This window comes from Pseudophryne corroboree, chromosome 8, assembly GCF_028390025.1.
Source record: "Pseudophryne corroboree isolate aPseCor3 chromosome 8, aPseCor3.hap2, whole genome shotgun sequence".
Taxonomy (NCBI): Eukaryota; Metazoa; Chordata; class Amphibia; order Anura; family Myobatrachidae; genus Pseudophryne; species Pseudophryne corroboree.
In genome coordinates this window covers 9,015,967-9,032,461 of record NC_086451.1, presented here as the reverse complement: position 1 = coordinate 9,032,461, position 16,495 = coordinate 9,015,967, and the positions used below count along the sequence as shown (strand labels likewise).

The 16,495-nt window shown below is 47.6% G+C and overlaps 1 protein-coding gene across 1 annotated transcript in view; it reads right to left on the bottom strand.

The window, feature by feature from the left end:
* Window positions 1-16,495, bottom strand: part of LOC134948044 (collagen alpha-1(I) chain-like) — a 327,117-nt gene that overhangs the window by 35,127 nt on the left and 275,495 nt on the right. The window contains exons 42-58 of the mRNA XM_063935802.1: window positions 11,987-12,040; window positions 10,968-11,075; window positions 10,833-10,886; window positions 10,643-10,750; window positions 6,518-6,571; window positions 6,353-6,406; window positions 6,212-6,265; window positions 6,029-6,082; window positions 5,841-5,948; window positions 5,684-5,737; window positions 4,289-4,342; window positions 3,492-3,545; window positions 2,255-2,308; window positions 1,849-1,902; window positions 1,440-1,493; window positions 1,307-1,360; window positions 65-118 (exon numbers count right to left, since the gene is read on the bottom strand). Of these exons, the coding sequence (XP_063791872.1) occupies window positions 65-118; window positions 1,307-1,360; window positions 1,440-1,493; window positions 1,849-1,902; window positions 2,255-2,308; window positions 3,492-3,545; window positions 4,289-4,342; window positions 5,684-5,737; window positions 5,841-5,948; window positions 6,029-6,082; window positions 6,212-6,265; window positions 6,353-6,406; window positions 6,518-6,571; window positions 10,643-10,750; window positions 10,833-10,886; window positions 10,968-11,075; window positions 11,987-12,040 (1,080 nt within the window). The remainder of the gene's footprint in view (window positions 1-64; window positions 119-1,306; window positions 1,361-1,439; window positions 1,494-1,848; window positions 1,903-2,254; window positions 2,309-3,491; window positions 3,546-4,288; window positions 4,343-5,683; window positions 5,738-5,840; window positions 5,949-6,028; window positions 6,083-6,211; window positions 6,266-6,352; window positions 6,407-6,517; window positions 6,572-10,642; window positions 10,751-10,832; window positions 10,887-10,967; window positions 11,076-11,986; window positions 12,041-16,495) is intronic.

Genomic DNA, 16,495 nt, shown 5'->3' with positions numbered 1-16,495 from the left:
AAGATTTTTTTGGTAAAGAAGCAGCTGGAGAATTCCCGTGTGTTTGGTGATAGAATCCTCCAACCTTCTCTCCGTGTTCTCCTTGTGGTCCGAATGGTCCATCCATGCCCAGTTCACCCTGCAGATAAGTGGACAGGTTACTCTCCCAGAAATTGGATCTGATGGCCTGGGCCATTGGTAATTATTAGCCTTTATTTATCTAGCACCGCAATATTACACAGTCCTGGACAATGGATATCAGTCCCTGGCACCAAGGAATGCACAACCCAATTTCCCCACAGCAGGAACATAACCTGGGGCAATGTACTCAGGACACAATTACTTTACCAGTACTGTATATATATATATATATATATATGGAGGGTGGTCTTCTGTTTGCCAGCGGCCGGGCTCCCGGCGCCCAGCATACCGGCGCCGGAATCCCGACCGCCGGCATACCGACATTTATTCTCCCTCTTGGGGGTCCACGACCCCCCTGGAGGGAGAATAAATAGCGTGGCATAGCGCGCCACCGTGCCCGCAGCGTGGCGAGCGCAGCGAGGCCGCAAGGGGCTCATATGCGCTCGCCCAGCTGTCTGTATGCCGACGGTCGGGATTCCGGCGCCGCTATGCTGGGCACCGGGAGCCCGTCCGCCGGCATAACCTACTACACCCATATATGGATGGTGGGAAGAACATAAAAAACTCCACTCTGACAATGCCCCTGGGGGGTCATTCAGACACGATCGCAAGCTAGTTTTTTTTGCAGTGGTGCGATCGGGTTTGAACTGCGCATGCGCATGCACCGCAATGTGCAGGAACGTCGCCCACCGGTGACGGGGATCGACGGATTTTACGAAGAAAGCGATCGCACCGGCGATCGCAAGAAGATTGACAGGAAGAGGCCGTTTGTGGGTGTCAACTGACCGTTTCCAGGGAGTGTCTGAAGAAACGCAGGTGTGTTCAGCCGTTTGAAGGGAGGGTTCCTGACGTCAGCTCCAGGCCGGATCATCGAAGCGACTGAATAAGTTCTGAGCTGTGCAGAGACTGCAAAAACTTTTGTTTGTGCAGTTCTCTGCACATGCATTCGCACCCCTGCACAGCGATTACCCCCTCCCCCTGTAGGCGGCGACTACCTGCTCGCAGCAGTGCAAAAAACGCATGCTTGCGACCAGGTCTGAATTAGACCCATGGTCGGAAACGGAACCCGGGGCCCGATTGCACAGTACCAGAGACTGTAGAATTGTGATCTAAAAGGACATTAACATATCAACTAACCAACCTATAATTCAATATGGTTTTATTGTATTTAGCCCTGGACTTTTACCTTTAGCCCTTTGGACCCTGGCTCCCCTTTCTGTCCCCTGAGTCCTGGAATACCCTGAGGAGACACAAAGTGGTAGCTGAGGACTGTGAACCACCAACGTTCAGATAACTATGGTCAGCACATCAATACTCACATACGGTCCTCTCGGCCCCGGCGGCCCATCTGGTCCCTGTCTTCCTTTCGCACCCTGCAATAGATGCCTAAGTGAATCACATAGAAAGAAACTATTTCTACTCTAGACTAAGGAAACTCATCAACACATACCTGATGCCTCCAAGTGGTGAAGGCAGCCATTTTGTGGACTGTACCAACATTCATGAGAATTCAATTCACGCTAAGCGCCACTGATACGGCTGAGAATTAAGGCACCAGGATGGTGCAACTAGTTCATGGTGAATGGGTGGCCTGGATTTCCACTAATGCCTCAGTGATGTCTCCTAGGGAATTAGTGGGTCCCGTTCTCATAAATACCAGTTCAGACAACAAAATGGCTGCCTTGTGTGTAGGCAACATGGACTTTTCGAAGGACTAGTTTTTCTTACCTTGGGGCCATGAGGTCCACGTGGTGGTCTCGGACCTGCTTTACCCCTTTTACCCTAGACGCATTAAAGAAAAATAAGTGTCAGTTTAATCTTTTATCCTTTTATTATACTCAGATAGTCTGCTTGTTTTCTGATGGTTAGAAATAATGTATTATACTGTATTTATTATATAGCTGCACCCCATACCATGTTCAGACAAATTCCGTGCACACTCACAGAGCGGCCATCTTGATTTTTATCTGGACTACTATGTGCAGGTGCAAAGGGCATATAGCCGATTTCATGCCACTATGAACACGCTAAAGTAGCTTTTGCTGTGCACACGCATGTGGTAAAGGGCCCACGTTCTAACAAGTCTTATTCCATTTCTGCCCAGTTCCCTGGCATGCATCTGAAGATCAGATACCTTCCTGCCATGCGCCCCATGAGGTCCAGGACGGCCAGATTTCCCTCGGTCTCCCTGCAAGAGAAGGAACCACAGGATAACATGTGGTACATACATGTGCACTGGTCACATCACAGTGAGACACAACTGCTTGCTGTAAAGACTCAGGGTGGGGTTGGCAGGGAAAGCGGGACAGCGACGAGGTACTGTATGTTGGCTATACTCCTTATGCTCTTTTACGCTAAGCCAAGGAGCTAAGATATAATTGGCCAGTTTAGGCAAGAGCCAACCATTCCATGCTCTAGGTATGTCCCTTCCAGACCAAATGGAGCCCGGCTAGTGAGGTGGGAAGATGTCCGCACACATAAGGCTGAAGCGTACCATTTCCAACCGGAGTCTCTTGGCATTACCAATAAAAGTCCCGATCTGTTCAGATTTATCACTGGGAATTTGGTTTGTTTTGGATCAGTAGCGATATTACAGAGCGCGGGCCTGTTACAGGTGGACTATGGTGACACAGAAATTCGATGAGATCAGCAGATGGACAAAGCTGCTCACAGGTAGCTCAAAGAGAAAAGAGGTAGAGGTAAGTTGCCAAAGTTAAATGACAAGCAGGGTCGTAACTACTGGTTGTCCAGTATGGCCCAGCTCAGCCACCCACACATTTTAACCTCTTGGGACCCATGGCCATCTGACGTTGGGAAGAGCTATCTGCAAAGTTCTCCTGCCTTGCCTTTTGGTCCATTCTTCTGGCTCCATCATGGAGCCTCCATGATGTTGTAGCCCCACAGTGCAGCAGGGGAAACATTTTAGTTAGTCACGGTCTTCACTTTGCCAGAGACCCTTGAATACTGTCAACCGTGCAGGAATTTTTGGCCCAATCCAGGTGTCAGGTGAGGGCTGGCGAGCCAGCAATTCCCCCTGAGGCCACTGATGTTCTTACAGAGGCACAGTCACAGTACCTGGCTGGACCATACCCTCTGTCATACAGATTTTCTAACACGGACATAATTATAGACAAGATCATTATCCTTCATGACTGTTGTGCGGCCAGTCACCATGATAGAGACAACGGGGAAGAAATTGGGCCATCATGGAGAAAATTACCAGGCCTAAACCTTTCATGAAGGAAGGAAACACAAGGTGGGGAGATCAGACAGTGGTGGGAAGTCATCTGAGAGAATGGGCACACTTATACGAGGGACACACGTCTGTACAATGTATATACAAGCATTACATCACCGCTATTACGCCGCACCTTCTCTCCCTTCTGCGCAGGTCTCCCCGCTGGTCCTGGATTACCGATAGGCCCCTAGGAGACAGATACACAGGTGTTAAATTATCCCTTTCAGTCACAGTGTCATAAAGCACCAGGTCAGTGGCGGGAACCCCTCCCCCTTAGTTCTGCCACAGGGGGTGGGGGTGCGGTCGGTACGGGGACTGGAGGTGAATGGGGCTCAGTAATGAGAGATTGTGGCCTGGGAGGTCGGAACATTATTTACAGACCATAACCCAAATGTTGATGTCCTTTTCCGCCCCTGATTAGATTGAAGCTTTTTTAGGACCCTTTTCAGGTTGGATTGCCAATCTCGCTAAAAAGCAGTTACTGCGATCAAATAGTCGCCGCCCAGAAATAGAGAAAAAACGCCCACTGCAGAAATTGTCAAAGCATCGCAATGTGCGATATGATCGCATAACCATACGCAAATACCAGAACATCAAAGAGTTTTTCCATCTGCACCAGGCGAGGTCGTCCACAATTCTACATACGCAAGAGGCTGGAAGTGGTCATCGCTGACATCAAAGACCCACCCAAAAAACGCCTTGCCACGCCTGCGTTTCTTCCCCTAAACACTGGCTTCCTGTCAATCAAAATGCGATTCCGACGAAGCACAATGCGCTTGCAGAAATAATCGCTAATCGCAGTCGCGCACACGCAATCCGAGCGCTGGGCATGCGCAGTCGTTCGAAAATTGGCCGGATTGCGTTCTCTCAAGTTTGCGATCCAACCTGAATAGGGTCTTTAATTTATGATGCAACCCATCTTATACCTACCACTTTGCCCGGCACCCCTGCTTTCCCGGGCTGTCCTCTCTCCCCTGGAGCACCCTAATAATGATAAATAATCATAGTAAATTGGTGATCTATGAGTATAGTTTAAGGTAAGAAATGTTGTTTCTTGGTAAGATTGCTTGTGTATATTACTATTATTTATCTTCTATCTGTAAGTCACCACTAGGGTTCCGTAGCACCGTACATGGGAAACAACATATAGGATTACATGGCATACACTGAACAATATAGAGAGATAAAGGGCCAAATTCGGACCTGATCGTAGCAACAAATTTGTTAGCTAATGGGCAAAACCAAGGCCCTCATTCCGAGTTGTTCGCTCGCTAGCCGCTTTTCGCAGCAGTGCACACGCTAAGCCGCCGCCCTCTGGGAGTGAATCTTAGCTTAGCAGAATAGCGAACGAAGTATTCGCAATATAGCGAAAAGATTTTTCTTTGCAGTTTCTGAGTAGCTTGAGACTTACTCCTCCAGTGCGATCAGCTCAGTGCTTGTCGTTCCTGGTTTGACGTCACAAACACACCCAGCGTTCGGCCAGCCACTCCCGCGTTTTTCCCTGAAACGGCAGCGTTTTTTCAAACACTCCCATAAAACGGCCAGTTTCCGCCCAGAAACACCCACTTCCTGTCAATCACACTACGATCAGCAGAACGAAGAAAAAACCTCGTAATGCCGTGAGTAAAATACCAAACCTCTTAGCAAATTTACTTGGCGCAGCCGCAGTGCGAACATTGCGCATGCGCAGTAAGCGGAAAATCACACCGATGCGAAGGAAAATAACGAGCGAACAACTCGGAATGAGGGCCCATGTGCACTGCAGGGGGGGGGGGGGGGGCAGATGTAACATGTGCAGAGAGAGTTAGATTTGGGTGGGGGGCTGTTCAAACTGAAATCTAAATTGCAGTGTAAAAATAAAGCAGCCAGTATTTACCCTGCACCGAAACAATATAACCCACCCAAATCTAACTCTCTGCACATGTTACATCTGCCCCCCCTGCAGTGCACATGGTTTTGCCCATTACCTAACAAAGTTGCTGCTGCGATCAGGTCTGAATCAGGGCCCTAGACGGCATAAAAACAGTAATATAGGGGGACATTTACTAAGCAGTGATAAGAGCAGAGAAGTGAGCCAGTGGAGATGTGCCCATGGCAACCAATCAGCACTGAAGTAACATCTATAATTTGCATACTATAAAATTATACAGAGCTGCTGATTGGTTGATGGGGCAACTTCTCCACTGGCTCACTTCTCCGCTCTTATCACTTCTTAGTAAATGTCCCACATAGATACAAAATTACCACCTGCAGAATGCATTTCAAAAGGGCAGTGCGGGGTACACTTGGGAAGAGTTTATCATGGGGGCAACGCCGCGTCCTTACCTCTCTTCCAGGGGTCCCCGCTGGTCCAGTCTCACCGGCAGCCCCTGGTGGCCCCTGTACAGGAGTATATGATCTGTGATTGTTACCCTATGACATAAGGGACATTACCTTTGTCCCATAACACGCCACTCATATAGGACATGGAACGGGCTCGTACCTGAATCCCCTGAACTCCTCCACTGCCTGTGACGCCCTTGTGGCCTTCAGGACCAGAGAGGCCAGGCAGCCCTTGGGAACCTTTACTACCTGGCGGACCGGGTGGACCCTGCAGGACATCGTACACAATTAGAGAAGACCGCTCACCCTTCTCTCACATCATTGGCCCGATCCCCGTACCCCGCTTACCAGGGCTCCGCTGTGGCCTTGCTCCCCCTTTTCTCCCTTCGCACCCTGTGGACCCTGACAACAGAAAGCAATTACTGACCTAGATTATCAGACTTCAGCCCTTCAGTACTACAGTCATCTTGCCAATAAGTCACATGCAATGTCATATCGTCCACTCAACACGCACACACGTTCTACACCTACCGATCCTCCTCGGGATCCGGGATCGCCAATGTCGCCTGGCTGGCCGATGTCACCCTGCAATGAGAGGAGCATCGTGCAGCTAGTGTGTTATGGATACAGAGACTCAACCGGGAGCTCGACAAGAGTCACCCAAAGAATTACCTTCAACCCTGGAGGTCCATTGACACCTGGTGCTCCCATGTCCCCGGAGGTCCCCTGCAATCAACCATAGCGAGGAATCTCAGTCTCCACAATCATATATCTACAGTATATACTGTATGTGTACAGTATATTACCATATACTGTAAGTGCTGTTTGGTAACACACCATTTCTCCGAGGGGTCCGTGAGTTCCTGCAGCTCCAATCAGACCAGGTTGCCCCTGGGAAAATGGAAAACATTGGTCACCTTAAGAAATGTGGGAAGGACTCGCTGCAGATGTCCCTGCCGGGGTCTGAATGGGGGATGTGAGATAATAGATTTTACATTGTATATAGTAACATAGTATTTGAGGTTGAATAGAGGCAAATTGCCCATCGTGTTCAACCTGTTTTAAGTTGTGATGATTCTACATACTTGCTGAATAATGTTTTATGACTAGTTAGCTACTATAACTCATGTTACCCCCGGATTAACCACGTTGATATTTTAAGTATTATAACCTTGGATAGCTTTTTCATTCAGAAATTTATCCATTCCTTTTTTAAATCCAATTACAGAGTCCGCCATTACCACCTTCCCTGGCAGGGAATTCCACATCCTGATTGCCCTAACAGTGAAGAACCTTTTCCTCCGTTGCGTTCGGAACTTTCCTCCAGTCGCAGCGAGTGCCCATGTGTCCTAAACTGTGTTCTTTTAATAAATAATTCCTCTGATAACTCTTTGTGATGTCCCTTTACATATTTGAAGATATTAATAATATCTCCTCTTAGGCGCCTCTTTTCTAGTGTATACATATTCAGCCTAGTAAGTCTTTCCTTATAGTCCAGTCCCTCTAGGCCTTTAATCAATTCAGTAGCTCGCCTTTGTACACTTTCGAGTTCACTGATGTCTTTTTTATACAATGGTGCGGAACACAATATTCCAGGTGCGGACGCACCAATGCCTTATACAGCGGCATGATTACATCCGAGTCCCTTGTCTCAATTCCCCTTTTTATGCACGCTAGCACCTTACTTGCCTTTTTTACTGCGTTTTGACATTGTGTACGGTTATTAAGCCTATTATCAATGAATACCCCCAAATCTTTTTCCAACTCTGTTTCCCCTAGGCGTTCCCCATTTAATATGTAGGATGCAAGTTTGTTTTTAGTCCCAAAATGCATAACCTTGCATTTGTCTGTATTGAACCTCATTTTCCATTTAGACGCCCAAAGTTCAAGTTTAGATAGATCATTCTGCAAGGACTCCACATCCAATTCTGAATTAATGACCTTACACAGTTTAGTATCATCTGCAAAGATTGACACTGTGCTTTCCAGGCCTATTTCTAGGTCATTGATAAATATGTTGAACAGCAGTGGTCCGAGTACGGACCCTTGTGGTATTCCGCTGACTACTGGGGACCAGGTTGAGGACTTCCCGTTGACCACTACTCGCTGTACCCTGCTATCCAACCAGCTGCATATCCATGTGCAAATAGTTTTTCCTAGGCCAATCTCCTTTAATTTGATCATCAGTCTCCTGTTAGGGAACTGTATCGAAGGCTTTTGCACAATCTAGGAAGACCACATCCACTGCTTTTCCTTGATCAAGATTATTGCTCACTTCCTCGTAGAAGCTAATTAAGTTAGTCTGACATGACCTGTCCCTCACAAACCCATGCTGGTTCTTGCTAATAATCCTAGCGGACTTTAGATACTCCTGTATGACGTCCCTTACAATTCCTTCCAATATTTTCCCCACTATAGATGTTAAACTAACTGGTCTGTAGTTTCCCGGAAGATTTTTGGATCCCTTTTTAAATAATGGCACTACCTCAGCTATACGCCAATCCTTCGGTACCATGCCTGATCTAATTGAACTATTGAAAATCAAGCTTAGGGGTCGTGCTAGTTGTGAACTAAGCTCCATAAGAACCCTCGGGTGAAGTCCATCAGGACCAGGTGATTTATTAATCTTAATTTTGCTTAGTCTCTCCCGGACTACATCTTAGCTTAAACAAGTATCTAACCATGAATCATTACTGTCACAATTGTTATGCTCTACTCCCACCATCAGTTCTTCTCTGGTGAATACAGATGAAAAGAATTTGTTCAGTATTTCCGCTTTTATTTCGTCATCATTTATCAATTCTCTTAATTCATCTTTTAATGGACCTATATTCTCCTTTTTTAACCTTTTACCGTTTATGTATTTAAAAAACTTTTTAGGATTGGTTTTACTCTCTATAGCGATTTGCTTTTCATTTTCCATTTTAGCTGCTCTTATTGCTTTTTTGAATTTCTTATTACACTCCTTGTAATACTTGAAAGACTCCATTAGATTTAAATGCTTTGAAAGCCTGCTTTTTTTAATCCATTTCTGCCTTAACCTTCTTGTTAAGCCACATCGGTTTGAGTTTAATACTCCTGCGTTTACTGCCCATGGGACTAAAGTTATGAATATTGCTATCCAGCAACCATTTTAAAACGTCCCACATTTCCGAAGTGTTCTTGTAATTAAACAGAACCTCCCACTCTATGTCGTTAAGTGCACATCTAGGCATACTGAAATTAGCCTTCCTAAAGTTAAAAGTTTTGGTGGAACCCCTGTAGCTATGTTTCCTGAAACTGATGTCGAATGTGATCATATAGTGATCACTGTTACCCAAAGTCTCCCCAACTTTAGTGTTTGATATAATGTCCACATTATTAGTAATTACTAGATCCAGGGTAGTTTTACCCCTAGTTGGGTCCTCGACTAATTGAGACAAGTAGTGATCCCTAAACGTATTTAAGACCCTGCTGCCCCTCGCTTTAGAACATGAATCGTTACTCCAGTTTATATAATTAAAATCCCCAATGACAAGGATGTCCCCCAATCCCGCAGCCGTTTTGATTTGCTGCAATAGTTGTTCTTCCTCATGTATGCTAATATCCGGCTGTTTGTAGCACGTGCCTATGACTAGTTTTTTTACATCAATTCCCCCACTTGAGATTTCAACCCATAGTGACTCCACATTATCACCAGTCTCCTCATAGATAACCTCCTTTAGGTATGGTTTAAGTGATGGTTTAACATAAAGACATACACCTCCTCCTCTTTTGTTAGCCCTGTCCCTCCTAAAAAGAGAATACCCCTCCAAGTTAGCAACCCAGTCGTGAGAGTCGTCCCACCATGTTTCCGTAATACCTATAATGTCATACTCAGCCTTTGATGCTAACAATTCCAATTCCCCCGTTTTACCTGCTAGACTTCTTGCATTTGCGAGCATACATTTTAGTTTCTCGGTTCCTTTATTTGTTTGTTTTCCTAAAGATTTCCCATCCTGGTTAACTAGTGCATCTGTAGAGTTACTGATACAGACTGTCCTTCTCGCGCCCTCTCCAACCCGACCGTACTTAGTATTGCCCACCACACTTTTCTCTTTGGTCAACCCAATGTTCCCGTCTAAAATCACCGCCCTGACATAAGTATTTTCCCTTAAGTCCCGTACAACATTTTCTATAGTCTGTACTGATGACACATAATTGTTATTATTTAATGCTTTAGCAATACCTTTCTTAACACCCTTAATAGAACCCATGTAAATACCCTTACCGGCTGCACTTTCCCTCCCCCCTTCTCCACCCCCATTTATCTCACCACCACCATCCCTACTATACTCGCTGCATGACCCGTAGTTTCTAGCTAAATCCTCCCCCCCAGGCTCCTAGTTTAAAAGCTCCTCCAACCTACTAACCTACTATAGCGCTCTTCTTTCATGAGACATGATGCAAGGAGCGACTCATTACACCCAGGGTCACACTAGCCATCTGGCAGGTCTGGCAAATGGCCAGATGGGCTGTTCCGGCCAGGGCCGACGAGGTGGCAGCAGTGTGGATTTGCATGCAGCAGACAGCCACGTGAGGGACAGCGCTGCTGTTATTTTTACCCTGGGGCTGGTCGCAAGATAATCGGAACTCACGGACCAGCAGCCAATCAGGGGCGGCTGCAGTGGTGGCTCCTGATTGACTGCCGGTCCGCGAGATCTGATTGGCTTGCAAACGGCGCCAGATTCGAAATGACAACGGTGCTGTCTTTCCACGGCATGCTTGATGTAGTCAGCTGGCGGTCCAGCACCAAATCCACACCTGCTGATGGCACATAGGGGTATGTGAGGGACTGCTGGAGGGACACAGGGGGTGGCCACCTGAACGTTGGCTGTGCCCACACCGGGCAGCACTTGTGTAGAGTTTGATCAGCGTTTGGTCATAGGTGAGATCTCCTGCGCTGCCCAGGTTATGTACTGAGCCCCGTTCTCGCATGCTCACCTGGTGTCCTGCATGTCCTCTCTCTCCCTTTGGGCCCCGAATTCCACGCTCTCCCGTATCACCGCTCGGCCCAGGATTTCCGATGCTGCCGCACGGTCCCAGCTCTCCCTGGTGTCAGACGTAATAGTTACAGCTAAAAATGCAGATTCTGGGGTAATTCATTGCACAAAACACTGATTATGGGTCTAACCTTCTCTCCCGGAGGACCAGGACCTCCCACGTCTCCCACTTCCCCCACATCGCCCTAGAGACACAGAACGGCGAGATGGTCAGAGGACGCAAATGCAGCAGTCGCTCTATGATAATGGCCTGTGAGAACAAATACCTCTTTGCCTGGTTCTCCTGGAGGACCTGGCAGACCCTGGAGACCTCTTTCCCCTGGGTCACCAATCGGTCCCACAGGACCTGACGTTCCCGGAACACCAATATCTCCCTGAAAGAAGAATAAACAGGACCATATTACATGCAGTCAATCCTAAAGCTGAGACACTATCTCTATATCATATCTTATCTATCTATCTATCTATCTATCTATCTATCTATCTATCTATCTATCTATCTATCTATCTATCTATCTATCGCAATTGAAGAGATAACCAATTTCCGCATGTGTCCAGCAGGTGGAGATGCTGAGCTCTTACATTACAATTTTATGGTACAATGTAGTTTGTAGAACATACTCTGGCAGGATTCATATAGACCAAGTATGTAAGTTTCTTCTGCATTTGTGAAAACGTGTAAGATAATGTAATGGTGCATCTGATACATGTGATTGTGCCCTGTTATTTTATTATTTCCAGTTATGTATATAGCGCACTCATATTCCGCAGCACTTTACAGAGAATATTTGCCCATTCGCATCAGTCTTTGCCCCAGTGGAGCTAACAATCTATATTCCCTATCTCACTTACACATTTGCACACACATTCACACTAGGGTTAATTTTGTTGGGAGCCAATTAACCTGCCAGTATATTTTTGGATTGTGGGAGGAAACCGGAGTACCCGGAGGAAACCCACGCAAGCCATGGTGGGAATCGAACCCATGACCTCAGTGCTGTGAGGCAGTAATGCTAACCATTATACCATCTGCACTGCCCTGTAAGGATCCTATATCATACATCTGTCTTTGCTTTACACACCGCACAGTACAGCTCATGAAGATGGACAAATAATCTCTGATCAATCAAACTGGGGAAAATTGGAGAGCCGCAGGTGATTTATATCATGGCACATGGCTGCAACAGGGGGAATTTCACTGGAACAGTCATTTGTATTACAGACTTACATTCAGCCATTGCATGATGCATATAACGTGCACATTTATTATCACACACATACTGACCTGCTCTCCTTTCCTCCCGACTGGCCCTTCCTTCCCTGTAGTGCCTGGCTCACCCTGGGGTGTAGAGTGAGAGAAGTCAAACAGAGAGAAAGAAAGAAGGACAGAGAAAAAAAGAAAGAAAGAAAGATAGAATGAAAGGAAGGAAGGAAGATAAGAAGGGAGGGAGGAAGGAAGGAAGGAAGGAAATAAGGAAGGAAGGAAGGAAGGAAGGAAGGAAGGAAGGAAGGAAGGAAGGAAGGAAGGAAGAATAGATAGAGATATATAAAGAAAGAAGGGAGTGGAGATAAATAAAGGAAGGGGCACGAAAGAGAAATCAAAAGGGGGGGGGGCAGCATAAGAGAGAGAAAAGGGAAGTAGAAAAAGAAAGGAAGAGGGAGAGAAACAAAGTCGGTGAGAGAAATAAAGAGAGTAAGGGGGGAGAGAGAAAGGAAAATAAGAATTTACTTACCGATAATTCTATTTCTCGTAGTCCGTAGTGGATGCTGGGAACTCCGTAAGGACCATGGGGAATAGCGGCTCCGCAGGAGACTGGGCACAAAAGAAAAGCTTTAGGACTACCTGGTGTGCACTGGCTCCTCCCCCTATGACCCTCCTCCAAGCCTCAGTTAGGATACTGTGCCCGGACGAGCATACACAATAAGGAAGGATTTTGAATCCCGGGTAAGACTCATACCAGCCACACCAATCACACCGTACAACTTGTGATATGAACCCAGTTAACAGCATGATAACAGAGGAGCCTCTGGATAGATGGCTCACAACAACAATAACCCGATTTGTTAACAATAACCATGTACAAGGATTGCAGATAATCCGCACTTGGGATGGGCGCCCAGCATCCACTACGGACTACGAGAAATAGAATTATCGGTAAGTAAATTCTTATTTTCTCTGACGTCCTAGTGGATGCTGGGAACTCCGTAAGGACCATGGGGATTATACCAAAGCTCCCAAACGGGCGGGAGAGTGCGGATGACTCTGCAGCACCGAGTGAGAAAACTCCAGGTCCTCCTCAGCCAGAGTGTCAAATTTGTAAAATTTCACAAAAGTATTTGACCCTGACCAAGTAGCAGCTCGGCAAAGTTGTAAAGCCGAGACCCCTCGGGCAGCCGCCCAAGATGAGCCCACCTTCCTTGTGGAGTGGGCTTTTACAGATTTTGGCTGTGGCAGGCCTGCCACAGAATGCGCAAGCTGAATTGTACTACAAATCCAGCGAGCAATAGTCTGCTTAGAAGCAGGAGCACCCAGCTTGTTGGGTGCGTACAGGATAAATAGCGAGTCAGATTTTCTGACTCCAGCCGTCCTGGAAACATATATTTTCAGGGCCCTGACAACGTCCAGCAACTTGGAGTCCTCCAAGTCCTTAGTAGTCGCAGGTACCACAATAGGCTGGTTCAGATGAAACGCTGAAACCACCTTTGGGAGAAATTGAGGACGAGTCCTCAATTCTGCCCTGTCCGTATAAAAAATCAGGTAAGGGCTTTTACAGGATAAAGCCGCCAATTCTGACACACGCCTGGCTGAAGCCAGGGCCAACAGCATGACCACTTTCCATGTGAGATATTTTAAGTCCACAGTGTTGAGTGGTTCAAACCAATGTGATTTTAGGAAACCCAAAACAACATTCAGATCCCAGGGTGCCACTGGAGGCACAAAAGGAGGCTGTATATGTAGCACTCCCTTAACAAACGTCTGGACTTCAGGCACTGAAGCCAGTTCTCTCTGAAAGAAAATCGACAGGGCCGAAATCTGGACCTTAATGGATCCTGATTTTAGGCCCATAGACACTCCTGCTTGCAGGAAATGCAGGAATCGACCCAGTTGAAATTCCTCCGTCGGGGCCTTTTTGGCCTCGCACCACGCAACATATTTCCGCCAGATGCGGTGATAATGCTTTGCGCTTACATCCTTTCTGGCTTTTATCAAAGTAGGGATGACTTCGTCTGGAATGCCTTTTTCCTTTAGGATCCGGCGTTCAACCGCCATGCCGTCAAACGCAGCCGCGGTAAGTCTTGGAACAGACAGGGTCCCTGCTGGAGCAGGTCCCTTCTCAGAGGTAGAGGCCACGGGTCCTCTGTGAGCATTTCTTGAAGTTCCGGGTACCAAGTCCTTCTTGGCCAATCCGGAGCCACGAGAATAGTTCTTACTCCTCCCCGCCGTATAATCCTCAGCACTTTGGGTATGAGAGGCAGAGGAGGGAACACATACACTGACTGGTACACCCACCGTGTTACCAGAGCGTCCACAGCTATTGCTTGAGGGTCCCTTGACCTGGCGCAATACCTGTCCAGTTTTTTGTTGAGGCGGGACGCCATCATGTCCACCTTTGGTTTTTCCCAACGGTTTACAATCATGTGGAAGACTTCTGGGTGAAGTCCCCACTCTCCCGGGTGGAGGTCGTGCCTGCTGAGGAAGTCTGCTTCCCAGTTGTCCACTCCCGGAATGAACACTGCTGACAGTGCTATCACATGATTTTCCGCCCAGCGAAGAATCCTTGCAGCTTCTGCCATTGCCCTCCTGCTTCTTGTGCCGCCCTGTCTGTTTACGTGGGCGACTGCCGTGATGTTGTCCGACTGGATCAGCACCGGCTGACCTTGAAGCAGAGGTCTTGCTTGGCTCAGAGCATTGTAAATGGCTCTTAACTCCAGGATATTTATGTGAAGTGATGTCTCCAGGCTTGACCACAAGCCCTGGAAGTTTCTTCCCTGTGTGACTGCTCCCCAGCCTCGCAGGCTGGCATCTGTGGTCACCAGGACCCAGTCCTGAATGCCGAATCTGCGGCACTCTAGAAGATGAGCACTCTGCAACCACCACAGGAGAGACACCCTTGTCCTTGGGGACAGGGTTATCCGCCGATGCATCTGAAGATGCGATCCGGACCATTTGTCCAGCAGGTCCCACTGGAATGTTCTTGCGTGGAATCTGCCGAATGGGATTGCTTCGTAGGAAGCCACCATTTTTCCCAGGACCCTTGTGCATTGATGCACTGATACTTGGCCTGGTTTTAGGAGGTTTCTGACTAGCTCGGATAACTCTCTGGCTTTCTCTTCCGGGAGAAACACCTTTTTCTGGACTGTGTCCAGGATCATCCCTAGGAATAGAAGACGTGTCGTCGGGATCAGCTGCGATTTTGGGATATTGAGAATCCAACCGTGCTGCCGCAGCACTACTTGAGATAGTGCTACTCCGACTACCAACTGTTCCTCGGATCTTGCCCTTATCAGGAGATCGTCCAGGTAAGGGATAATTAAAAATCCTTTCCTTCGAAGGAGTATCATAATTTCGGCCATTACTTTGGTAAAGACCCGGGGCGCCGTGGACAATCCAAACGGCAGCGTCTGAAACTGATAGTGGCAGTTCTGTACCACAAACCTGAGGTACCCTTGGTGAGAAGGGTAAATTGGGACATGGAGGTAAGCATCCTTGATGTCCAGAGACACCATATAATCCCCTTCTTCCAGGTTCGCGATCACCGCTCTGAGTGACTCCATCTTGAATTTGAACCTCTGTATGTAAGTGTTCAAAGATTTTAGATTTAAAATAGGTCTCACCGAGCCATCCGGCTTCGGTACCACAAACAGCGTGGAATAATACCCCTTTCCCTGTTGCAGGAGGGGTACCTTGATTATCACCTGCTGAGAATACAGCTTGTGAATGGCTTCCAATACCGCCTCCCTGTCGGAGGGAGACGTCGGTAAGGCAGACTTTAGGAAACGGCGGGGGGGAGACGTCTCGAATTCCAATTTGTACCCCTGAGATACCACCTGAAGGATCCAGGGGTCCACTTGTGAGTGAGCCCACTGCGCGCTGAAATTCTTGAGACGGGCCCACACCGTGCCTGAGTCCGCTTGTAGAGCCCCAGCGTCATGCTGAGGACTTGGCAGAAGCGGGAGAGGGCTTCTGTTCCCGGGAACTGGCTGTTTGCTGCAGCCTTTTTCCTCTCCCTCTGCCACGGGGCAGAAATGAGGAGCCTTTTGCCCGCTTGCCCTTATGGGGCCGAAAGGACTGCGCCTGATAATACGGCGTCTTCTTATGTTGAGAGGCTACCTGGGGTAAAAATGTGGATTTCCCAGCAGTTGCCGTGGACACTAGGTCCGATAGACCTACCCCAAATAACTCCTCCCCTTTATAAGGCAATACTTCCATATGCCTTTTGGAATCAGCATCACCTGACCACTGCCGCGTCCATAACCCTCTACTGGCAGAAATGGACAGCGCACTTACTCTTGATGCCAGTCGGCAAATATCCCTCTGTGCATCACGCATATATAAAAATGCATCTTTTAAATGCTCTATAGTCAGTAATATACTGTCCCTATCCAGGGTATCAATATTTTCAGTCAGGGAATCCGACCACGCCACCCCAGCACTGCACATCCAGGCTGAGGCGATTGCTGGTCGCAGTATAACACCCGTGTGAGTGTATATACATTTTAGGATATTCTCCTGCTTTCTGTCAGCAGGTTCCTTAAGGGCGGCCGTATCAGGAGAGGGTAGTGCCACCTGTTT